This window comes from Sander lucioperca, chromosome 7, assembly GCF_008315115.2.
Source record: "Sander lucioperca isolate FBNREF2018 chromosome 7, SLUC_FBN_1.2, whole genome shotgun sequence".
Classification (NCBI taxonomy): Eukaryota; Metazoa; Chordata; class Actinopteri; order Perciformes; family Percidae; genus Sander; species Sander lucioperca.
This window is the reverse complement of record NC_050179.1, coordinates 35,511,441-35,538,243: the sequence shown is the minus strand read 5'-3', so window position 1 is coordinate 35,538,243 and position 26,803 is coordinate 35,511,441. Positions and strand designations below refer to the sequence as shown.

The following is a 26,803-nucleotide window of genomic DNA, read 5'->3' as shown; positions in this document are numbered from 1 at the left end:
CCGTGACACGCGGGAAGAACGGGATGGTTGGGTTTAGGAAAGGGTCGTGGGTGGGCGTACGTTTCTGTGACGCGCGGAAGGAAAATAAAAAGCGACTATAGCAAGCGTGACAAGCGGGATGCGAACCCCGCTCTCCTGGGTGAAAGTCCTGTGTTTGACCCATCCACCCCCCCAACCAACCTCCTTACATACTACTCTCTAAACCCTCTCTAACTGCTGCTCTCCCCGGTGCGTTACACAAACACGCTGAAAGACGCCTTTTTCGTCACATCAGACACTGACAGCCACTGTCCAAACGTCCTTATTTTACGAGTTCGGAATGAGAACGGGTTGTTTGTTCATGTATTGTAGATATTTAAAATGTCTTCCAGTTCCAGTGTTAAATATTCTTTAGAAATAAAAGTTTATTGATCTTTGAAAAGGTGTACCTGCATTATTATGCCGTTATCATTATATTAGATGAAAATGGTCTCAGAACGACAATATTATAGTTTATCACAATCATTTCTGGGACAACTTATCGTCCAGTAAAATTTGTCATTGTGACAGGCCTAGTGAATACCATGAAAAAAATGTACAATGATTATGTAGCTATTGGTTGAAAAAGTTAATTTTAAAGTCTGCATTAGCCTTACGTTTGACAGTTTTTAAGTGATCAGTGTTGAATCAAGTTTTGCCTTTCAGAACTTCAATCCTGCTGTAAAAGAAGTTGCCTCAACTTCATTTCTTTCTGCTGCTCTCACTAACACACTTGTGTCTTTTGACTTGACTGATCCGAGAGAATCTTTTATCACAAACTGAACAACTAAATGATTTCTCCCCTGTGTGGACAACAAGGTGTCGTTTTAGAGTACAACGGTCTGCAAAACTTTTACTACAAACTGAACAACTAAATGGTTTCTCCCCCGTGTGGACAGTTGTGTGTCGCTTCAGAGTTTCCCTTAGTGAAAAACTTTTATTACAAACTGAACAACTAAATGGTTTCTCCCCCGTGTGGACAGTTGTGTGTCGTTTCAGAGTTTCCTTTAGTGTAAATCTTTTACTACAAACTGAACAACTAAATGGTTTTTCCCCTGTGTGGATTCTCATGTGTTTAACCAAATCGTCAGTCTTACAGAAACTTGCTTTACAGACTGAGCAGGTGGAACATTTTTCTTCTGAATGAAGTCTCATGTGAGTCGTTAAGGTTTTTTTCCGAAGGTATCTTTTACCACAAACTGAGCAACTAAATGTTTTCCCTCCTGTTTGGACTCCAGAGTGTTTCTGCAGAGGTTTCTTGTGGCCAAAGCTTCCAGCACATTCAGAGGAGCTAACTAATGTGTTTCCAGTATTACATTCCACATCACTTACAGCTACTTCATTGTTTTTCAGAGGGTTTAAACCTGACTGAGGTTCCCTAGTCTCCCAGTCTGCACTGTCATTAGTCTCAGATTCAGATTCAGAGGAGTCTGAAGTCTTGTCATGAGTAGCTGGTTGTAAAGGACTATCTGGATCTGAGTTCCTGGCTGGTTCTGGTCCTCCACAGTCCTCTCCATCAGCTTCTGTTCTCTCTGCCTCTCTGTTCTCCTCAGTTTGGCTTTCATGAAGCTGTGAGGACTGAGCTTTCTCTTCATCATCTTCTTCACTCTTCACAGGGACAGAAGTTAACGGGAACTTGATATCAGCCTCCTCCAGCCCTTGAAGCTGCTCTCCCTCCTGACTGGTCCAGAGTTCCACCTGTTCCTCTTTAATGTGTGGGGGGGGCTTTGTGTCCTCCTGGTCCAGACTGGAGCTCCACTCCTGCTGCTCAGGGGGAACCTCTGCTTTAACCACCGACAGCTGCTGGACGTCTGAGGAGAAGAATTAAATACATGCACAAGTATTAAAAAAAAACTGTAATTTACCACCCGGCTTGTTTTCTCACTAAGGCTACGTTCAGACTGCAGGTTTTAATGCTCAATTTTGCAAATGAGTAACACAACATCATATGTCACACGCAGCACACTGTTTAAATGCTTAGCAAAATAACTGCTTAAATAACTTAAATAATAACCACTAGCTATTAGTTTACATGGGGTGGCAAAGGGGTGGCGAAAGGTCTTGGCAGGGTGGCATTGGAAGACGGTACACGGAAACCCCCATATTTAAATGGCTTGTGTGGCAACTAGAGAAAAAAACTGTAAAACTGCATAACATAATTCTATCATTTGTTTGACCTTTTGTTTGATCATAATTACTGATAAAGTAAGACGAATAGAAATGAAAATTAGGGCTGTCAAAATAACGCGTTAATTTCGATTAATTAATCTGAGAAAAATAACGCGTTGAAAAACATAACGCAGATTAATCCATTCCATATTGACGTTTGACCCGGAGCCGTTCTAGCCTCCATTGGACTGTAAAATGAAGGATGGAGACGAGAATGTGCTGCCTGGATCATTAACTGGAACATTTACTTATAAAAATCTTCTTCCTGCCAACCCTGGCTACCGAAATCTGGAGCCACTGATAGGTCTGCTCTTCTCTCTGGTGCTCTGAAGACGATACAGGCAACACAAACACCGCTGCATGTGACGCTAGTTAACACTATACTCAACAGCAGCTAATGTTAGCCTACCGCTAGCTAGTTAGCACTATACTCAACAGCAGCTAACGTTAGCCTACCGCTAGCTAGTTAGCACTATACTCAACAGCAGCTAACGTTAGCCTACCGCTAGCTAGTTAACACTATACTCGACAGCAGCTAACGTTAGCCTACTGCTAGCTAGTTAACACTATACTCGACAGCAGCTAACGTTAGCCTACCGCTAGCTAGTTAACACTATACTCGACAGCAGCTAATGTTAGCCTACCGCTAGCTAGTTAACACTATACTCGACAGCAGCTAATGTTAGCCTACCGCTAGCTAGTAGCTGGATTAAACACGGTTACAATGCTGACAGCTAACGCTGAACGGTGTAAAGTGTGACTGTGTTTTACTGTAGAGGACTGTGACTCAACAGCGGGACGTAACAATCTGCAGCTGCTGAGCTGCCGTCGGAAAAACAACACAGACGGTGCATTCAATGAAACTGGTAAACTACAGCTTCATGGTGCATTTGAAGTTATTGTAAATGTCCTTGGTGGTTGTTTTTGTCGTTCAACAGCAATTTACTAGTGAAATAAGTTATTGTTATTGTTATACATTATTATTAAATCATTTAATTTTGACCATATGGCCTTAGCAATAAACAAGCCGTTCTTTAATGTCACCGACTGTTGTTTAGTACCCTTTGTTTTCTTTTCTTTTTTTACTTTCTTAAAAAGTATCCGTTCAGGCACCGTTAATTATGTATGCGATTAATTTCGATTAATTAATCACAGTCTGTAATTAATTAGATTAATTTTTTTAATCGATTGACAGCCCTATAGAAAATAGAATAGAATACGTCTTATTTTATCAGTAATTATGATCAAACAAAAGGAACTGTAAAACATTAATCTATTTACATACTGTATTTACATATTTACATACCCTATACAACAGAATATAATTAGCCAACATACATAACATGTCATTTTACTGAGTGACATGACATGTTATGCTACTGTAATGCAATTTATATGGAAGAAGAATAAAAACATAGCATGTGGTTCAGGGGTAACTGCAGGCCTCTTCCTCCCTGTCATCTTCATCTTCCTCCCTGTCATCTTCATCTTCCTCACTGTCATCTTCATCTTGTCTCCTCCTGATCACTCCCTGCCTCTGTCCCTCTCTCTGAATCTGCAGCCTCCTCTTCATCCCTCACAGTCAATTCGTCCTTCTCCTTCACTTATTCCTGCATCTCTTTCTGTGGCCTTCTTCTGCTCTGACCCTCATGGTCTCTCCAGTTTACTGCCTTCTCCTTCTTCATTTCCCTCCTTCTCTTCATCCTGTGCACTTCTCTGAATTTTCTTTACAAAAAACATTTGGCAATATCCCCACTTTTAGCTTTCCTTTTCACTTTTAGGCTCCAGCTAATCTCTCCAGCTACTGTGGCCTGTAAAAATCAAGATGTGAAAAGCTCTGGTTAACCTTGTATTACATTACGCTGTAGGGCCCTGTAGCTAATAAGTAGGTATATACAGTGCTGCTCATAAGTATTCATACCCATGCTAAAGTTGACTAAAAAGAGGAATAAAAAAAATCATCTTTTGGAAATTGATCTTAATGCCTTAATTAAAAAAATGAGGAAAAATCCAACCTTTAAAAGGACACCAATTTTTTTTGTGAATGAATAATGTATCGTAAATAAATAAATGTTCTTCCTTAAAATACAGGGGCCATAATTATACATACCCCTATGTTAAATTCTCATAGAGGAAGGCAGACTTTTATTTTGAAAGGCCAGTTATTTCATGGATCCAGGATACTATGCATCCTGATAAAGTTCCCTTGGCCTTTGGAATTAAAATACCCCCACATCATCACATACCCTTCACCATACCCCCACATCATCACATACCCTTCACCATACCCCCACATCATCACATACCCTTCACCATACCCCCACATCATCACATACCCTTCACCATACCCCCACATCATCACATACCCTTCACCATACCCCCACATCATCACATACCCTTCACCATCCCCCCCCCCCCACATCATCACATACCCTTCACCATACCTAGAGATTGACATGGTTTTATTTCAGTTCTCTCTCTCTCTGTCTCTCTCTGTCTCTCCCTCAGTCACTCAGGTTCGCCGATCTTTTCCGTTAACGTTGAGTGTTTCTTCAGCTTCAGGTTTGTTTTTTACTTCGGTTTGTAGTACTTCCTTATTAACCAGTAGAGTTCTGGTAAACGTGGGGTTTGTAGTACTTCCTTATTAACCAGTAGAGTTCTGGTAAACGTGGGGTTTGTAGTACTTCCTTATTAACCAGTAGAGTTCTGGTAAACGTGGGGTTTGTAGTACTTCCTTATTAACCAGTAGAGTTCTGGTAAGCGTGGGGTTTGTTCAGACGTGGTGCTTGGTAGAATGCGACTCGCGTTGCGTCTCTGCCAGTCGGAGATTTTTTTTTCTTTTTTAAACCGTCAGCTGGCTCTAAACAGATCTGAAAAACAGCGTCAGACTATTTGATCCGTAGAACACAGTCCCCCCCGCCCCCCTCTCTCTCTTTCTCTCTCTCTCTGTCTCTCTCTGACTCATACACTCACTCAAACACACACACACACACACACCTGGGGCCTGTTTCACAAAAGCAGAATATATAAATCCAGGATAATTGATAAAGCGAGGCTTGACCTAGTCTCATCTGTTCATCCTGGCTTGCTGCGTTTCACGAAGGCCAAGCCAGGCTGAGGAGGAGCGACTAGGTCGAGCCAGGCTGAAGTAATTCAGATAGATGAGCGTCCACGGCTTTCCTCAAAAGACCACGAGGTCGATCACAGATTTACTGATGCTAAAATGGAGAATACGCATTGTTCATACTTTATACAGAGTGAGCAGCAGCTTCTTGTGGAAGTATGATGATGTGAAACACATTATTTGTATAAAAAGAAAAGAAACACGGCCGCTGTAATGAAACAGTGAGAGAAAGCGTAGCAGACGATCACGGACTGACTGAATGCTTAAGTAGCCTAAAAATATACTTTACTGACCACTGCTCTGAACTGAAACCGTCATAATCATTCCATTCAAGGATCAGGCTACTAATCATTTGCACAAATTAACAGTTGTACTCTTTGCCTTAAAAGTAAGCAGAAGATAATGTTACTCAGGAAATTTACCATGAAGATCAATTTTCTACAACGCAAAGTATGATGCGTAAATATCTCTTTCACTCTGTTCCTCCCTCTCTCTCATGGGCTAAAATATAAATGTCCTAAGTCATATTAACTTCCACTGCTCGCTTTTAATGCAAAGTGTACAACTGTTCGTTTTTGCAAATGACAAGTGACTCATTGAATGTTTTCAGTTAAGAGCAGTAGTTCATCAATGTATATTTTTAGACTATCATTCAGTCGGTCCGCTATTATCTGCCACGTTTTTTCTCGCGTTTTTTAAAAAAAATTTTTTATAGAGGACGAGTTTCCTTCTCTACATATTATATTCCTTGCAAGAAATTGGACTCTAAAATCTAACTATAAAGATAATTAAATGATACAGTCCATGCACACTGTAAACATGAATGGAACAGAGTATATTCATCAGTTATTTCCCCCCCAACAAAATATAAGGTCAAAAACCATTGAGGTGTCCTCTCCCTGTTGTTACATGAATGTACAGTAGCCTACATCACTAGATAGTTACTGGTCCAGTGAACTAAGACTATAATTTGGGAGGATTGTACAATTAGGATATGTTCTTCAAATTGTACAATCCTCCCAAATTATAGTCCCAGTTTACTGGACAACACAATTTGTGTGCTAAGAATGCCAAATACCATGCACATGGAAGAGGAACAAACATGATCCTTATTGTTAAAGAATTAAAACAAAAATTAATCAACTAAAATAATTCAAGGTGCATTGGTCAACTATAGAAATGTACAGCGTTGTATGTATTGCCCTTAGTAACAGACTTCATTTAAAACACATTTGAAATTGTATCAGCCTTTTCTAATTATCTCAACAACTGCAGTAATATATTAATCATACTTCTAACAACAATATGAACAGCAGTCTTCATACAGCAATATAACAGTAACAATGACTGTCACATGAATAATTATAATTTAAAACTTTAAATAATAACAGTACTTAAATGAACAGTAATATGCACCTGTTGTATTTTAATCCAGGCTGATAACAATAGGGTAAAACCACTGCTGGGTGATCAGAAAAGGCTCCAGGATTAAATAAATCCTGACTGTTAGCCTGGTCGGGAGCAGGCTAGCTGTTAGCCTGGCTGTTAGCCTGGTCGGGAGCAGGCTAGCTGTTAGCCTGGCTGTTAGCCTGGCTGTTAGCCTGGTCGGGAGCAGGCTAGCTGTTAGCCTGGCTGTTAGCCTGGCTGTTAGCCTGGTCAGGAGCAGGCTAGCTGTTAGCCTGGCTGTTAGCCTGGTCGGGAGCAGGCTAGCTGTTAGCCTGGCTGTTAGCCTGGCTGTTAGCCTGGTCGGGAGCAGGCTAGCTGTTAGCCTGGCTGTTAGCCTGGCTGTTAGCCTGGTCGGGAGCAGGCTAGCTGTTAGCCTGGCTGTTAGCCTGGTCGGGAGCAGGCTAGCTGTACAGAATAAATCTCCATGGTGATTTATGTGCCTCCACTTTCGTGAAACCGAGTCAAGACTTAAATCATCCAGGATAACTGATAAATCCCGGCTTAATCCCTTATCTTGGTTTTGTGAAACAGGCCCCTGGTGTGGAAATAAAAAAAATAAAAAAGAACCAAAAAAAAAAATAATCACACTGATCATAAAAAAATTAAAAGTTAAAAAAAGAAAGTTACGTTGAGTATGAAAACTCTTGTTCATTACATTTTACTTCATAATTGCAACCGCATGTGTTGTATTCAACACATTTATTTATTTACGATACATTATTCATTCACAAAGAAAATTGTTGTCCTTAAAGGTCGGATTTTTCCTCATTTTTTTAATTAAGGCATTAAGATCAATTTCCTAAAGATGATTTTTTTATTCCTCTTTTTAGTCAACTTTAGCATGGGTATGAATACTTATGAGCAGCACTGTATATATATATATATATATATATATATATATATATATATATATATATATATATATATATATATATATATACGACAACCACAACCAGTGTTGAATATGGTATTACCCAGCGTCCTTTGCTGAATGGTCTCAATATTTTATTGTTTTATTTCATGTGAATACTAGTTTACTAGAGGAGTACCTTAGTATTTGAAGTAATGCAGTAATGCACGAAGTGTGCATTTAGTTTCCATGCTTATTGTGTTTCCACAACAATGTTAGTGAGTAAATCTACTGAAATGGCCCCCCCACCATAACAGAGGAGTGTGATGTGTAAGATGAGAATGCAGAAGTTTAGTCACGTATGTCATGGCTGTAAAAAAAACAATGATCCCAAAACTCCTCCAGTGGCCCGTGAAATAAAGAGAACAAAATGTTTAAAACCAAATGCGTTACATTAGGCTGCAGGTAAGAAACTTTATGTTTGAAATATGTTTTTATTTAAAGTATCTGTGCATCTTTGCCTAATACTTAAAAGTATTTTCAGCACAGTGTCTGTTCCTTAACTACAAAGACACCAGTTTTTCCTGTTCTCTGCATCTTGGGTGGTGTTTAAGAACCAAGGACTTAAACTAACTCAGTGTAGAGCCTTTTAAAATGGTTTGGACTAAAGGAAAGAAACCCAATACTTGAAGTTTTTTCTTTGTTAAAGTCTCTGCAACTAGTGGACTTGAATTTTAGTTATCTGCAACATGATGTTGTATAATTACAGTTTTGCACAATAAATGTTCTCAAAACTACATACTACGTTTCTTTCTTTCTTTCTTTAAAAAAAAATACATTTATCAGTTTGGCTTTCCTTAGGGTCTACGTAACCTGTTCTGAAATGGTTCTATTATAATATATATATATTGTGCTATGCAAGAGGCTGCAATGTATATCACAATATGGATTTTAGGCCATATCGCCCATCCCTAGTTGCATAGGCGTCGATTTCGGTGGGGACGGTGGGTAGGCTACGCGTACCTACCAGATTTCGTCATGAGTCATTTTGTACCCACCACTTTTTTTGAAAACCTTGAGCTCAATTTAGTTAAAAAAAAAAAAAAAAAAAAAGTCCATAACGCATATAATTCTTGAGCGACAGATGACAAAAAATCCACAACAATCTCTATCCCCACAGGGCAGGCACACACACACATACACACACACACACACACTCGCGCTCTGCGCTGGCTGCACGCTTCTCTGTTCACAACCCTGCCTGTCGGGACATTCTGCTTAACGTGAAGAAAAGCTTAACGTGGTTTAATGTACCTAAACAAGGAGCAATCATCACCAAATTTCTCATGGCCACATCTTGTAATGAACACTTAAGTCTGTCAAAAGAACTAAACCGAAATCCAACGATTATAGAAGTTATCTCACATTAGCGTTGTCTTCATTGGTGCCTATGGCGAGGAAAAAGCTTGTACCTAAACAATGATCAATGATTACCAAATTTCTCTCTCATATTGCTCCTCATAACCACTGAAAACTGTCAAAAAATCTAACCAGAAATGTGGTGGTGATTGGTCGTTGTTTAGGTACATTAAACCACGTTAATCTTTTTCACGTTAGGACTTATAAAGCCCATGAGAACCGTGGGGAGTCAACCCACAGCCGCTCCGCTGCCCTGCTGAAAACGTGAAGCAGAAACGCTTAATTATTGTCAGATAACGTCCATAATAATTGGACTTTTGGTTCGATTTTTTTTGACAGTTTTCAGTGGTTATGAGGAGCAATATGAGAGAGAAATTTGGTAATCATTGATCATTGTTTACGTACATTAAACCACGTTTTTATTCATTAGTAAGCTACAGGACAGCGTCTTTCAAAACATGACCTGCACTAAAGAGAAAAAAACAATGAATGCGTCATTGTACCCAGCACTTCTGGAAATGTACTTCCGAAAGCGTCTCTGCCCCCAGCATATTTCAAACCAAACTGACACCCATGCCTAGTTGTGAATACTTCCTCCTCCACTGATTTCCCAGCAGATAAAATGTATAATAACAATGAAACTGTACCAACCTGCTCTGTGTAACCGAAGCTGAGGGTTTAAAACAGCGTCCAGCAGTTTCTGTTGTCGCTCGTTCTTCTCTTTTGAACGACAAAGTTCCTCCTCGTACTCTGCTATCGTTCCTTCAAACAGCCCAAATATCTCTTCAGCAGCCGCAGTTAGTCGCTGGTTCACAAAAGCTCTCAGCATTTGGACTTTAGACATTTTTACTAAATCACAAAAACTTTTCCTCCAGACAGACTCCGTTAAAACCTGTTCGCTCCCTCCTGGGTTACTATAAGTTCCGTTCGGGTCCGTCTTCTAGCTAACAAGCTTCGTAGGACACCAGAAGATAATTTAAATGTTTTTTTAAATAAAGGCAACAGCACAGAGTCCATTCAGACAGGTTTATCTGGACATTGTGGGTCCAAGAAACATACAGTTTGCTCTCTATCCAACCTATTCTGTGTAGCCGAGTTCAGTCTCCGTCTATTTCTAGCTAGCATGCTACTCTAACTTCAGTTAGCATTCTAAGTCTGAGGTTAAAACGTCCACTTGAACAAGTCTAGCCAAACATCCGGCTTCTGGTGGTTCACCCCGGTTGTAACTGATGAGCTTACGTGGCTGAAAGAGCATGACACACGCTGACAACAAGGACACAACAAGGATGTGGGAACAAAGTTCTTTGGAACCAGACTCCGCCCTGCTCAAGTTAGCCACGGTAAGTAAACGTGCTTCCGGTAGCACTTCGTCAAAATAAAAGTTGCGACACTTTTATCCAGTTTATGTTGCTTCTGCAGCAGAATGTCGCCTTTGAATGTTATTTCATACAGTTTATTATAGTATTGGATTATTATTACTAATACCTTAACATGGAGGCAGTATTTTCATGTTAGTTTGATCCTTGAATCCCGTACATTATGTTCTGCTACATACATCTATATTTAAAAATAACTTGTATGTAATGTATAGGTTATTGTTTGGGTTGAGTTTACCATAAATTATTTATTTTGAAGGTTAACCACCAAGTTGCAGCAGAACCGGATGTTACTCTTTGAGCCATATGGTGTCTAACGTGAGTAGAGCGGACTCGGTTTGTTGTGCTGAGGAAGGGTGTGTGAGCTCCAACAGTACTGGTCCATCAGAGCCTCTGTGTGTCCGGATGAACCTGTCTGATGGACTTTGTGCTGCTCACCTTCTTTCTGAATGTTTTACCTCTGACTCGTCTCCCGGTAGCTACAAAGCTATTGACGGTAGCTTAGCATGCTAGCTGGTTAGCAACACAGTTTGAAGGAGAGCAAAGAGTGTTTTTGACGGAGTTTGTTCGGAGGAAAAGTTTCTGTCATTGCGTGAAAAATGTCTAAAGTCCAAATGCTGAGAGCGTTGGTGGAGCAGCGACTAACTGCGGCTGCTGAAGAGATATTTGGGCTGTTTGAAGGAACGATAGCAGAGTACGAGGAGGAACTTTGTCGTTCAAAAGAGAAGAACGAGCGACAACAGAAACTGCTGGACGCTGTTTTAAACCCTCAGCTTCGGTTACACAGAGCAGGTTTGTTACCTTTACTTCTTCTCTCTGTTCACACTCTGGTTATACTGACATCAGACCGATATGGGTCAACTTTCAGGGCTTCTGTCACTGGTTAATCAAACCAAAGTAAGTAGCCTACGTAAAACTAATAAGGTACAGACACGTCAGCCAAAAGCCAGTCCAGGGCTCCAGACTAACTTTGTTTTACTAGGAGCACTACAGCCACTAACTGAACATTTTTGGAAGGGAAAAATTTAGGGACGCACACCTTAATTTGACACAAGCACTATTTGTTTTGATGATGTAAATAGTTTTATATTTGATCAGTAACTGTGCCAACGTGCCATTTGCTTATGACCAGACAAGGCAGTAGAGCTGGGCAATATATCGATATTATATCGATATCCTGATATGAGACTAGATATCGTCTTAGATTTTGGATATCGTAATATGGCATAAGTCTTGTCTTTTCCTGGTTTTAAAGGCTGCATTACAGTAAAGTGATGTCATTGTCTGAACACACCAGACTGTTGTAGCTGTTCTGTTATTTGCCTTTACCCACTTAGTCATTATATCCACATTACTGATGATTATTTATCAAAAATCTCATTGTGTAAATATTTTGTGAAAGCACCAATAGTCAACACTACAATATCATTGTGGTATCGATATCGAGGTATTTAGTAAAAAATATCATATTTGATTTTCTCCATATCGCCCAGCCCTACAAGGCAGCCTATATGTATGTTATTTATAGACGGAGCAGTCACATCTCTACCTCTCTCACCCAAGTGAGGGAGCGGAGCTGTGGCGTTGAGTGATGCTGAGATCGAAAAGTGGCTGATGGTCAGCCACTGTTGTACAGCGGCATAAACTGATGCCCTGGCGGCACTGGCCGCTCGCTACACCGACCTGTACCGGTTGATTCCGCCGTCACACTGTTTAACGGCAGGTGGAAGTGGTAGCCAACCAGTAAGTTCATATATAATTTCTGATGTACTCAGGGTTAATAGGCTATTAGAGCTAGCCTGAGTTAACATCAGTGGTGTATTCTAGTTTTTGGTAGTGAGTATACTTTGAGTTTTCCCTCCCAGCTTCATACTCGCCCATCCCAGAACGATGCGTCCCAGAGCGACAACCCCATGCATATTTTGTAACGCTACCACATATAGTATCAACCTTCCCGAAGTTTATGTAACGTTAAGGTCTGCTGCAGTGTCGCTCGAAACGGCAGTAGCTTCAGGGGCAGGCTTACCAACACACAGAGTGTAGTTTGAGCTCGCTTTCGTTTTATATCTCATATAGTCTAGAATCAGAATCAGAAAAAGCGTTATTGCCAAGTACGTTTTTTACACATACAAGGAATTTGTCATGGTGTTGTAGGTGCATGTCGCACATTCTCTAAATATAAGGTTAAGAAAATGAAGTTTTAGAATATAAACAATATAAGTATAAATATATATACACAGTATGTATTAAAAATAAAACTAGAAAGAGCAGTACAGCAGAGTAAGTACAGTGGCATGTACAGCCAGAGGTGGGGTGTGGAGAGTGTCAGGGTGGGTTCCGGGCCTTGTTGATAAGGCTAGTGGTGCATGGGATAAAACTGTTCTTGTGGCGAGCCAATCACCTTCTCTGCAGACCGAATGACACGCTGCAGTCTGCCCTCGTCCTTGGCCGTGATAGCAGCGTACCAGATGGTGACGAGGAAGTAAGGATTAGGGTTGGGTATCGTTTGGGATTTTTCCGATATCGGCGCTAAAGCGATACTTTTAAAACGATGTCGGTGCCTGAACCGATACTTTTTAATAAAGTAAAAAAAAAAAGGGGTACTAAACAACAGTCGGCGACATTAGAGAACGGCTTGTTTATAGCTAAGAGCATATGGTCAAAATTAAAGATTTCATAATAATTTAATAACTATAACCTATAACAATAACTTATTTCACCAGTAAATTGCTGTTGAACGACAAAAACAACCACCAGATGGGAAAAGGGTATTTTACAATAACTTTGAATGCACCACGAGGCTACCTGTTTTAAGTGAACGCAAGTGTTTAATTTCGACAACGACAACTATTACGTCCCGGTGTTGGAATCCTCTACAGTGAAATACAGGGCTTTACAATAAGGTACACAAAAAGTAGGTAGTTAATGATTAACGAATGAGGAATGAATGAGTATCGAGTGGTTAGTTAATGAGTAGTTACTGATTGTGATTCAAGCACTAATGATTAGTTACTGTTAAACAGACTGGTAGTTGCTGTTAAATGAATGAGTAACGTATGAGGAACTACTGGTTAGTTAATGATTAGTTACTGAATGACAGACTCAAGCACTAATGATTAGTTACTGATAGACAGACTGTGTGTGTGTGTGTGTTACTGTATTAATGAATCATTAGGAAATCTGTTCATGGGATTTATAGTAATAAAAAGAATAGACATGATACAGGATGATTCTCATAATATATTTTAATAATGATATTCACAAAACATTTACATTGACAAACAAGGTATATTCTGTAGCACTGACATTGTTGAAAGCATAAAAGCAATTGTATGCTGCTGCAGGGCATGCTTTAATCCTGCCACCCTAGGTTTCGTGAGCTGTTGAGCGGTAATTAAAGACCAAAGAAGGATTGATCCTTACTTAGCTGCTACTTATTAACGAATGATTACCCAACCATTATTTACCATTACTGAAGCATTGTGAGTACCTGCAAATAAAGTGATGCATCATACTGAGTGGTTAATCATTAACACTGCACTGTTCAAGTAACATTAATTTGTAGTGCAGCCTGAAGCCAGATGTAGGCTATCAATCCAACCACAAAATAAAGTCACTTTCAGGAGGAATACAAAAATAAAAACTTAAAGTAAACAGAGCAAATGCAAAAAGAGTAGCCTGTATTAAGCTCTTGTTTAACATCCAAGCTCTTCTCCCTTTAATTTAACTTTAATTATTTGTATCTAAAGGCTGGTTAAGCACTGTAGGGAGGAGAAGTTGGACAGTTTTTTTTTGTCTCGTTCCAGTGATTGGCACATCTGGGTGATGGTGTCAGATAGGCGTTAGCATGTTAGATGTATTTCCACTCACATACCCAACAACTGCTGAACAACGCCGACACACAGTCCTCGTCTTATCCACCACTCTTTTGACTGTAGCCTACTACTGTAACTGACCCGAAGACCGAAGTTTTCGAGGCGGGTACGGCAGCGGGCTATCTCTGACTCACTCACTGGACCGTCGACCTAACAAAAAACTGCATGTAGGCGGAGGAGCTCGGCTAGCTTCAGAGCTAAGGCGGGGCTACAGATTAGGTGTCCCTAGAACCCGCGTATCTAACAGTAATTCTGCATTACATTAGTTCCGCATTACATTGCACGCAAGTTTTATTTATTTATTTTATTTAGTGACGTGTCAACGCAAATTATTTGTGTCGACGCATTTACGTAATCGATGACGTCGACTACGTCAACAAATCGTCCCAGCCCTATTTAGGAAGATATAGTAGTAGGATTGCTAACCAAACCAACCTAAACATTTACAATTCAACAAGTATGAAAAAGTAACAATATCCACTTTTATATAATGAATAATTACACAATTGGAACAGATAGATAGATAGATAGATAGATAGATAGATAGCACTTTATTGTCAACAGCATCCTCAGTGCATACTTTGGGAATTGATGAAGGGGTACGTGAGCTCACCTGACAGGACTGTGGGGGGACCTCAGACCAAAAAGGTTGTGAACCGGTAGTGAAGAGTTTTAAACACGTTATCCTTTTGTTCATTAACCCTGACAACAGTGGTTCCCAAACTGGAGAGCCCCAAGTTATAACACATCAACAACTGGTCCTTATATTTAGATATAAATATCTATTCAGTTATAGGTCTTAGGTCCAACTAATCGTTGACTGTAAAAACATCGGGGTAGACAGAACCTATTGTGTGTTTTCATGTTTGGTTCAGGAGATATGATGCAAAATACATAATTTGGTTACAGTGGAAAGATAAATGGCCGCCACAAAGCATTTTTGCGATGGCTCCATTTCTGAAAATGTTCAGGGCTCCAAACTGTACAAGGTACCAATCAATGCTTTTATGAAAAAGTGAACATATCACCTGGACTATTCAGTTTATCCCTGTACTGTGTGGGACTAATATGTTTAAAGATTTAAATTTTTGATTTTACAATAATTAAAGCATCTGTCCTGTTTGACAGGTCCTGAAACATCCCCTGCTTAATCTTTTATTTTACTTAAAATAAATGGGACCAAACTAGCGATTGAGACCATAAAATCATTATGATAATGTTTACTGAGTAAGAAATTAAGTGAGAAATAGGGTCATTTTCTCATAGATTTCTATAGAAACAGACTTCTTTTTGGAGCCTGCTGAAAATAGTGCAGCCTTAATGAGCTTCAGCATTGGCTCCATTTTTCTGACCCGGAAGCTCCGTCCATTATTCTTTACAGTCTATGGTCTCAGGAAAAAGAGAGCAAGTGTTCTGGTCTTTTCTACAATAACATTAGTGTCCTATTTCTTTTGTTGTCTGTCCCCCCAGAGCTCCCACAGCAACATGTCTGTAAGGAGGAGGAGGATCTCTCTGACCAGGAGCTCAACATGCCAGTTATAACCTCTGTTGTATCAGAAGCAAACAGTGACCACCAGCTCCTCTCTCACAACTCTCATGAAGCTGAGAGCCAAGATCAGAAAGGAGGCAAGCATGGAGACTCAGGATCAACTAGAAATGCAGAGCCAGAACCAAAGAAGAGACAACGCAAGCGCAGAAGTCACAGGAACAACGTAGACAACACTAAGTTGTCAGAGATTCACCCTAATACTCAAACAGGTAAAAAGTATTTCATAATGGGAAAGACTTAAAGTATAAATCAGCATTGCAGAGACACCTGATAGTCCACAGAGGTGAGAAGGGTTATTATTCTTGCAAAACATGTCGAAAAGATTTCAGCCAAAATAGTGGCTTGTTGGTCCAATTGAGAACTCACACAGGTGAGAAGCTGTACATTTACAAGAACTTTTATAATTTGATATATTCTGTGCTACACACTTCTCTTCACCCTTCTGTTCTGGTAATTGCTGAGAACCCCCCTGTATATTGTAAATATATATCTAGGAAAGCCTTCTAAATCTTCTAAATGCCTCTGGATTGTTTTACCTGTGGGTAAATGCGGACTTCCGGGAACTGCTGTTCATCAGCATGTACAAAAGTACATAGAAAATCTGCAAACTTTCCCTTAAATTAACATTACCAGCTAATGTTAGCGCTAGCTAGTTTGGTTGGCAAGGTGCGACCGAATTCTGAACTAGATATACTTTTTCGGAAGTTGAAAACACATACAGCACCCAAAAACAAGGTCAGGTCTATTTTAATGAACATAGTGCCATGGTTAGCATCGATAAGCGTGCATTCACATTTTCTGTGCCCACCGTCAGACGGTGCAGCCAAAACACAGGTCTTTCCAATAATTTGAAATGATGGTGCGGCGGGGGCCGCAGTGGGGGAAGACGGAAAAAAATAACGCGGCGGGCTTTGGTGGAAAGTTGAGGCCGACTCAACTTTTAGAGAAATGCTACCCCGCGTCACGCTGCGGTGGCCTATCATGTAAGCGGAGATCAGACTTGTCAGTCCATTTTGAGGCAGTGTGAGAACAGGAAACATCACTGCCTCTATCGCTTCCACAAGAAAGTTTTGAAACACTATGAGGGTAAAAAAAACCGCAAGCACTGAACTACCGAGGAGTTTGTGTGGCAGCTGACTGTTTGCCAAACAACGAAGCACAGCATGTCCTTCTTTTTCTTTCTCTGTGAAATTAAGCTGCATTGTGCGGTCTAGTCTAAACGCAGCCTAAGCCTCTGTTCTGATTGACAGTGGCTGTGTAGCAAGGCCCTAAATAATCCCCTGCTTTATCGTCTATTTCTAAATAAATATGACCATAATTTCCTAAATTAACATCATGCTGCTGTATTGAAGAAGACTTGAAACTAGCGATTGAGACATACACTCATTATGAAAAGGTTGTAAATTGAATGAGAAATAGGGTCATTTTCTCTTATACTCTTATAGATCAGACTTATTTTTGGAGCCAGTGGAGTCGCCCCCTGCTGAACATTAGATAGAATGCAGCTTTAATGAGCTTCAGCATTGGCTTCACTTTTTAGCCCCCTGAAGCACCATTCATTATTTTTATAGTCTATGTTCTCAAGAAAAAGAACAGTTGCTCTGTTCTTTTCTCCAATAACAGTGGTATCCTATTTCTTTTGTTGTCTGTCCCTCCAGAGCTCCCACAGCAATATGTCTGTAAGGAGGAGGAGGTTCTCTCTGACCAGCACCTCTGTATTCAGGAGAAGAAATCCAGTCTGGACCAAGAGGACCCAGAGCCTCCAAAGATTAAAGAGGAACAGGAGGAACTGTGCACCAGTCAGGAGGGAGAGCAGCTTGTACTGAAGCAGGAGACTGATACCTTTATGTTGACTCCTACTTATAAGGAAAGTGACCACAGTGAAGGTCAGACTCTGAACTTCAATCCTGATGATGACACTCTAAGTGCAGCAGAGAAAGAGTCTTTAGACAATATGCCAGTTATAACCTCTGTGGTATCAGAAGCAACCCGTGACCACCAGCTCCTCTCTCACAACTTTCATGAAGCTGAAAGCCAAGATCAGAAAGAAGGCAACTATGGAGACTCAGGATCAACTAGAAATGCAGAGCCAGAACCAAAGAAGAGACGACGCAAGAGCAGAAGTCACACTAACAACGTAGACAACACTAACATGTCAGAGATTCACCCTAATACTCAAACAGGTATAAAGTCTTTCATATGTGACACTTGTGGGAAAAACTTAAAGTGTAATTCAGAATTTCAGAGACACATGAGAATCCACACAGGTGAGAAGCCTTATTCTTGCAAAACACGTGGAAAAGATTTCAGACGTAAGGATGTTTTCAACGTCCACATGAGAACCCACACAGGTGAGAAGCCCTACATTTGCAAGACTTGCGGGAAAAGATTCTATGACGGTTCAGCATTAATAAAGCATATGAGAATCCACACAGGTGCGAAGCCTTATTCTTGCAAAACGTGGAAAAGACTTTGGACGTAAAGATATTGAAAATCCACATGAGAACCCACATATATACATAGTAGTGGCTTGTTGGTCCACGTGAGAAGAGCCCACACAGGTGAGAAGCCGTACATTTGCAAGACCTGCAGGAAAAGATTCTGTCATGCTTCAGGTTTAATACACCATATGAGAACCCACAGAGGATATAATCTAATCTAATATGGAGCAGTGGCCGCTGCTGTCTTGAATGTTCTTATTTTTATCAGGCTGTTTTAGAGAATGTAATCCGCTTTGGAATGACTGCATGGTTAGGGAACCTTTCTGTATCATCATATTTGTATTTAAGTTATTGGTTATTTGTTAAAGAAATAATCGCTTTTTCAGTCTCTCTTTGACCAGTGCGGACTTAAACAGGTAAAGATAATCCTCTGTGATCCGTCCCATGTTCTGTAGTCTGTGTGAACTGTTACCATATATGCATTGGCCGGTTACCGGTTTCAAGGTGTACTGTGGTTTGAAAAAGTCATGGTTTCAAATCCACTAAAGTTTTCCATCATACCGTTCCTAAGGTATCAGCTAGCAGCTTTTTACCCAGACATTTCACAATAAAACATTTAAAAGCTGTAATTGCAATACCATAAAACCGTGATATTTTTGCTCAAAGGTCCTATGACATGCTGCTTTTTGGATGCTTTTATATAGGCCTTAGTGGTCCCCTAATACTGTATCTGAAGTCTCTTTTATATAGACCTTAGTGGTCCCCTAATACTGTATCTGAAGTCTCTTTTATATAGACCTTAGTGGTCCCCTAATACTGTATCTGAAGTCTCTTTTATATAGACCTTAGTGGTCCCCTAATACTGTATCTGAAGTCTCTTTTATATAGACCTTAGTGGTCCCCTAATACTGTATCTGAAGTCTCTTTTATATAGACCTTAGTGGTCCCCTAATACTGTATCTGAAGTCTCTTTTATATAGGCCTTAGTGGTCCCCTAATACTGTATCTGAAGTCTCTTTTATATAGACCTTAGTGGTCTCCTAATACTGTATCTGAAGTCTCTTTTATATAGACCTTAGTGGTCCCCTAATACTGTATCTGAAGTCTCTTTTATATAGACCTTAGTGGTCCTCTAATACTGTATCTGAAGTCTCTTTCCCGAAATTCAGCCTTGGTGCAGAATTACAGCCATTAGACCCAGTCCAACAATGAACTTTCCTTAGGGTGTGCCTTTTCTGTCTGTAGCTTTAAATGCTATTGAGGAGGATAGAGGGGGGGGCAAGGTGGAGGGTGGGGGTGTGGCCTTGACCAACTACCATGCTTCGCTTGTTTACAAGCCATGATGTCTTAGGGCTGGGCGATATGGAGAAAATCAAATATCACGATATTTTTGACCAAATACCTCGATATCGATACCGCAACGATATTGTAGTGTTGACTGTTGGTGCTTTCACAAAATATTTACACAATGAGATTTTTGATAAATAGTCATCAGTAATGTTGACATAATGACTAAGTGGGGTAAAGTTAAATAATAGAACAGCTAGAACAGTTTGGTAAGTTCAGAAAATGACATCACTTTACTGTAATGCAGCCTTTAAAACCAGGAAAAGACAACACTTTGCATTCATACACTAAGATATCTGTCCATATCAATATCTATGTTTATTGCCCAGCTCTATGATGTCTCCAAAGCCCGTATATGGAAAGCCTTTTCACTCCTATTTAGCCCCATTGAACCGAATTTGGTTGCAGTTCCAGCAGAGTTCCACTGGCGGTGATCGCAGGCGAGTGCAAAATGAATGGGACTTTATGGAGCCAGACGGCTAAATTTCTCTCTTTCGCCTGGTTGCCGTTGAGAAATCTCAGATTTTATTGTAGTTTTTGCAAGTTCAAGATCGATTATAGGATGAAAGTTGAATGAACGAGTTTGAATTCTTACAGGTTGAGTTGTTGTTGCCCATAACACGCTAGCATTCTGCTAATGAATGCTGATTGGTCAGTGAAGGACTGATTATGACCAGAGATCCCGCTTGACGGCATCCGACAAAAAATGATGATATGAGAAAAGTGGATTTTGAGGGGTATAGCTCCATGGAGTCCCATTCATTCTGCACTCGCCCTTGAGCGCCCTATAGTGGAACCAGAGTGGAACTGCAACCAGTTCAGAAGCCGGAAGTATAGAGAGAGTGGAACTTCTTCAGTTAATAGAAATTCTTTGATGTCTCACTCTCTCTCTTTCTCATGGGCGGGCCAAATTCTGTGGGCGGGCAAAGCAGAGAAAGGGGAGGTAACCTTTCCCCTTATAACGTCATAAAGGGAAGATTCCAGATCGGCCCATCTGAGCTTTCATTTTCTCAAAGGCAGAGCAGGATACCCAGGGCTTGGTTAATGCCAATTGTATTGTAACTATTTTAAGTGTAACAAACCCTACCTCATTTACACTTTCAGAACTCAGCTCTAAAATCTCTCGCACTTTAATCAATAGTCTTGGTGTGTTTGCTGCTTCTGAACAATACATATATCTGTAGGCTGAAATATGCATTTAATGCCGTTAGTTTGGGTGTTAATCTCTTGTTTAGAAGCAGGAAGAGAAACCCTCTCCCTAGCTGCTGCAGTTCCACCAAGCAGCCACTGAGTGTCGCTGTCTGACCACTCTGTAACGGACATTCAGGGAACTGCTAAAGAAGAGAAGAGAAAAACACAGTTTAGATTACAAAAACTACTACAATAACAAGATAACTTTAATTATTTGTACACATATGTGCTTCATATGTGTTTCTGTGATAAAGGGCCGAACTGCCTCACATTTGTTTAAGCATAATGTCGTCAAATTTACAGGTTGCACACTTGTGAATAATTGTAAAAAGTGCTTGCACTTTTGAAAAAAAAAATCGCAGAATGCGATGATTTGGTCATAGTTTGGAGCCCTGTAAAGAGATCTTGTCCACATGAAATTATGGTTTTCTAACAGTTTTCTCCGTGTGCATGTATTTGATTCTTCTCAGCCTGTATGTCCAAGACAAATTAACTTAAATTAACAAATTAATTAACTTTCCCTAAGTTAAACTTAATTTCCCTTAGGTAAATGTATAACCCAGAAATTAACATAAAACATAATTAATATGTAAAACATACCACAGATTATGTAAAACGATCTTGTCAATGTGAAATTACAGTTTTCTAACAGTTTTCTCCGTGTGCATGTATTTGATTCTTCTCTTCAGACGTCCAGCAGCTGTCGGTGGTTAAAGCAGAGGTTCCCCCTGAGCAGCAGGAGTGGAGCTCCAGTCTGGACCAGGAGGACCCAGAGCCCCCCCCACACATTAAAGAGGAACAGGAGGAACTCTGGACCAGTCAGGAGGGAGAGCAGCTTCAAGGGCTGGAGGAGGCTGATATCAAGTTCCCGTTAACTTCTGTCCCTGTGAAGAGTGAAGAAGATGATGAAGAGAAAGCTCAGTCCTCACAGCTTCATGAAAGCCAAACTGAGGAGAACAGAGAGGCAGAGAGAACAGAAGCTGATGGAGAGGACTGGGGAGGACCAGAACCAGCCAGGAACTCAGATCCAGATAGTCCTTTACAACCAGCTACTCATGACAAGACTTCAGACTACTCTGAATCTCAGACTGATGTCAGCGGTGATTTGGAGGAGACTAGGGAACCTCAGTCAGGTTTAAACCCTCTGAAAAACAATGAAGTAGCTGTAAGTGATGTGGAATGTAATACTGGAAACACATCAGTTAGCTCCTCTGAATGTGCTGGAAGCGTTGGCCACAAGAAACCTCTGCAGAAACACTCTGGAGTCCAAACAGGAGGGAAACCATTTAGTTGTTCAGTTTGTGGTAAAAGATTCCCTCTGAAGAAAACCTTAACGAGTCACATGAAACTTCATTCAGAAGAAAAATGTTCCACCTGCTCAGTTTGTAAAGCAAGTTTCTTTAAGCCTAGCAATTTGGTTGTACACATGAGAATCCACACAGGGGAAAAACCTTTAAGTTGTTCAGTTTGTAGTAAAACATTTTCAGACCCTAGCAATCTGAAACGACACCTGGTTGTCCACACAGGGGAGAAATCGTTTAGTTGTTCAGTTTGTGATAAAAGATTTAAACGAAGGTCAGATGTGAAACGACACATGGCTGTCCACACAAGGAAGAAACCATTAAGTTGTTCAGTTTGTGATAAAAGATTCTCTCTTAAGAAGACCTTAACGAACCACATTAAACTTCATTCAGAAGGAAAAAGTTTAACCTGCTCGGTTTGTAAAGCAATTTTTGGTCAGCGTAGCTATTTGGTAAAACACATGAGAATCCACACAGGGGAAAAACCTTTTAGTTGTTCAGTTTGTAGTAAAAGATTTACACAGAAAACACATCTAAGACGACACTTGACTGTCCACACAGGGGAAAAACCATTTAGTTGTTCAGCTTGTGGTAAAAGATTTGCACTACAGCAAACTCTGAGACAACATTTGACTGTCCACAGGGGGGAAAAACCATTTAGTTGCTCAGTTTGTAGTAAAAGATTTACACAAAAGCAAACTCTGAGAGAACACTTGGCTGTCCACACGGGGGAAAAACCATTTAGTTGTTCAGTTTGTGATAGAAGATTTGCACGAAAGCAACATCTGAAACGACACTTGGTCGTCCACACAAGTGCTGAATCTGAGTTCCCTTGAATTGCATCCCCGTTTTCATCCACCTTCCTCCCTTCCTCCCGGCTTAGTCCGTCCCACCGAGGAAGCATGGGAGAGACGGAGGAGACATTCTTTCCTCTGAAGCATCACATAACTTCCTCAGCTGTGTGGGCGGAATAAGCGTCGGCTTTCAGCTGCACGGCTCTCGTGTATCCTCGCTCATAGCTCCTCAGAGGCCCCTCCTCCATCTTGGTGTATCCTCGCTCATAGCTCCTCAGAGGCCCCTCCTCTATCTTGGTGTATCCTCGCTCATAGCTCCTCAGAGGTCCCTCCTCCATCCTAGCTCCTCGAGGCAGGAATAAGAGCTTTGAGACGGCCTTTACAAAGGAGAGCCAGAACAACTTCCAGTTCAACGAAGGACCGAGGAGCAATCAAATAAGGGAACTGTTGTTGCTCAGTTGATAGTAAAAGATTCTTTCTGAAGAAGACTTTAACAACTCTCATGAGACTTCATTCAGAAGAAAAAAAAAGTTTAACCTGCTCAAACAATATTCAGTACCAGTAGCAATTTGATAAGACACATGAGAATCCACACAGGGGGAAAAAAACATTAAGTTGCTCAGTTTGTAGTTCGATTCACACTGCTTATTATGGCTAAGCCTAAAACTTAAAGCCACGGAGGGGCTGCTATGCGGACTTAAAACAATCAAACAAACAAACAGTCTATGGCTAGTAGACTAGCTGACGCGCTCTATTGTACCTGACACCGCTCAATAGTCTCCTGTTGATCTCACAGACTCCAAAGTCATCGTTGCGTTTTGCTCGGCATTTATTGATCACAAAGTTCTTAATATCAACGTACAAGAAACCATGTGTCCATCAAGCTCAAGCTCCAAACATTTCATCATACACATGAGCGTTGCGCACTGTAACAATTTGATGCGGTCAAAAAACTGTTTGTGCTCCTTCACTTAACAGCACCCCTAGTTGCCTGATGAAGGTTCCTACCTATATAGACTTCACTCATATGCCTACCAGTGCCACTAGTGGACAATTTGTGTCCTACACCCAAACCAATGAAAATGGCTCTTACATACCGGCCCCTAATTGTAATGACATACAGGCAGGACAATTCAAACATTCATAAAGTAAAGAGCCATGGTCAAAAAGACAACTAGACACCGTTATCATTTCTCAGAACACACATTTTGAATGCACTGCTAACCTGTACTCTCATGTAGCAGGCAAATTTTAGTCACAGGCCTTGTAATTACTCCAGACTTTGTCCATTTTGTCCTGGAAAGCCTCCAACACTCTTCCAAGCGGCCAAGAGCCCCGTGGGGCACAGGGATCCATTATGACAATAACATCTCCTGGTTTTAGATTTCTCTTTTTTTGATTCCATTTTTGCCTTTCCTGCAGCAAAGGTAGGTATTCTCGTATCCAACGTTTCCAGAAAAGCTCAGAGATGTACTGAACTTGCTTCCATCTTCTCTTTACATACAGATCATGCGATTCAAACAATCCAGGTGGCAATGATGGTTTCCCTTTCATTAGGAGAATATGGTTGGGAGTGAGTGGCTCAAGGTCATGTGGATCATCCGAAAGCTTGGTGATAGGCCGATCATTTAAAATGGCCTCAGCCTCACACATAACTGTATGAAGCCCATCATCTTCCAACGTCTGCTGTCGAAGAACGGAACTGAGAATTTTTCTTATCATGCGGATTACACGCTCCCATACACCACCATGATTTGAGCCTGCAGGAGGATTATAACACCACCTGACTCCATGTTGCTGCAACATTCCTTGAATCTGTGCTGATTCAGAGTTGACAGAGCCTCCCTTAGCTCTTTTTCAGCTCCTTTAAAGTTAGTTGCATTGTCAGACTGGATGCGAGCAACTTGACCTCTCCTGGCAATGAAACGACGCAAAGCATTAATACATGCATCTGTATCTAGAGAATTTGCCACTTCCAGATTTACTGCTCTGCTTGACATTCAAGTGAATATCACTCCATAGCGCTTCACTGTGCCTCGTCCTTTCTTCACCTCAATAGGTCCAAAATAGTCGATTCCAACATTAGTAAATGGTGGAAGGTCAGCAAGAATCCTCTCCTTTGGCAAATCCGCCATCTTTTGCTCCAACATTCTGCCATTGTATCTCCTACAGAAGGAACATTCAGTTATGATTTTCCTCACAGCTGAGTTCGCCTTTGTAACCCAGTACTTTCTCCTCAGCGTGGACAGCGTATGGTTACGACCACTATGGGCAAGCTGTTGATGTATGCATCTGATGAGGAGAGTGGCTACGTGTTGATCCTTTGTTCCCTCTGTCGTTCTGCATCCTTAGGTAAGTGACTGTTCCATATCCTGCTTCACTAGCATCCGAAAAATGATGAAGCTGGGCTTTTTTGGACTTTCCAAAGCCGTTGGGTTTAATGCACCTCTCAACCTTAAACTTAGACAAAACATCCAAGTCCTTCAACCATTTAGTCCACTGATGCAACATGTCCTGAGGTATGATTTCATCCCATCCAAAATTTCTTCTACAAAGGTCCTGTAAAATGATTTTAGCAGGCAACACCACTGGTGCAAGAAATCCGAGGGGATCATAAACAGAACTCGTCACTGACAGAATTCCACGTCTGGTGGAAGATCTTTGTGGAAGCTCCATTTTGAACTGGAAGGAATCAGTCTCAGCACACCATTGCAAACCCAAAGCTCGTTCAACAGGAAGATTGTCTCTGTCAAGACTCAGTTCCCTCAGATCCTTTGCCCTATGTTCCTCAGGTATAGTTTGCAACATTGTGCGACTGTTACTCATCCATTTGGTCAGAATAAATCCTCCTTTCTGGCAAAGAGCAATTAGATGTTTGACCAAAGGAGTAGTTTCTTCGTCGGAGTCGATACTCTTCAAACAATCATCAACGTAGAAGTTCTCCTTAACAGTTTGAACAACTTCAGGTGGAAAGTCTGACTGATTGTCGTCTGCGGTTTTCCTTAGTGCAAAGCTGGCACAACTCGGAGAGGACACCGCACCAAACAGATGGACAGTCATGCGGAACTCTGCCACCTCTTTGGTCAGATCTCCCTCTGGCCACCTTAACCTGATGGAACATTGATTGTATATCACCCATGACCGCTACAGTTTCCTGTCTGAATCTGAGTAGGACTCCAAGCAATGTGCTAGTAAGGTTAGGGCCTTGTAGGAGCTGATGGTTCAATGAATGATGCTCCACAGTCGAACACAACCCTTAGCGTCCTCTTCTTTGGGTGATATACACCATGGTGAGGGATGTACCACACCTTGCCACTGTTACGATCTAGCTGCCGTGTAGGTACTTGCTCTGCGTAGCCTTTGATTATCATATCGTTAAGACATGTTATGTACTCCTCATAAAACTGCTTATTGTTCAGGAACTTCCTCTTCAGGCTAAATAGCCTTTGCTTCACTACAGAGAAATTGTTGGGCAGAGAAACGTTTTCCTTTCTAAAGGGCAATTTCAAGCTGTAGTGACCCTCTACAAGTGTTGCAGAATTTTCCACAATTTCCATGAACTTGATGTCCTCTCTTGATAGACCTCTCTCTTCTGTTGCTCTCTCATTGAACTCATGATTATACTGCTGATTCAGCAATTCCCCTAATCTTGACACGGAAATCCTGTTGACAGTTACTGCTGAAGAGATGTTGCAGTCGTTACCGTTTAAAGGTCCATTAATAACCCAACCCAATGCTGTCTTTATAGCATATGGTCCGTCCCCTCTGCTGTTAATGACCTCCCAAGGTTCCAACATCTTGGGTGCGTTTGTATATATATTAATTGTATCATTTCTCACAGGCAGATAGTAGTCTTCGCGCACTAATTTAACAATAGAGAGTTGTACAGGCAGCTGAGAGCTT

General features: G+C 40.9%; 2 protein-coding genes across 16 annotated transcripts in view; one reads left to right on the top strand and one right to left on the bottom strand.

Annotated features, from left to right (window-relative positions):
- Positions 1-611: 611 nt before the first annotated feature.
- On the bottom strand, positions 612-10,103 carry LOC116036336 (zinc finger protein OZF-like). Its single transcript, XM_031279863.2, has 2 exons — positions 9,678-10,103; positions 612-1,829 (listed from the first exon to the last, which is right to left on the bottom strand). Exons 1-2 carry the CDS (start codon positions 9,868-9,870, stop codon positions 721-723), a joined length of 1,302 nt encoding a protein of 433 aa, XP_031135723.1. The 5' UTR covers positions 9,871-10,103; the 3' UTR covers positions 612-720.
- Positions 10,104-10,660: 557 nt separating this feature from the next.
- Positions 10,661-26,803, top strand: part of LOC116036235 (zinc finger protein OZF-like) — a 49,588-nt gene continuing 33,445 nt past the window's right edge. For 2 of the 15 annotated variants that reach the window (XM_036003627.1, XM_036003626.1), the window contains exons 1-3: positions 10,666-11,194; positions 15,748-16,035; positions 17,485-18,009. In XM_036003627.1, the coding sequence (XP_035859520.1) occupies positions 11,002-11,194; positions 15,748-16,035; positions 17,485-18,009 (1,006 nt within the window). In that variant the 5' untranslated portion in view covers positions 10,666-11,001. Of the gene's footprint in view, positions 11,195-15,747; positions 16,036-17,484; positions 18,010-21,491; positions 23,496-26,803 lie in introns of those variants that run through there. The other 13 variants (XM_036003625.1, XM_036003629.1, XM_036003624.1 and 10 more) reach the window with 13 other exon arrangements.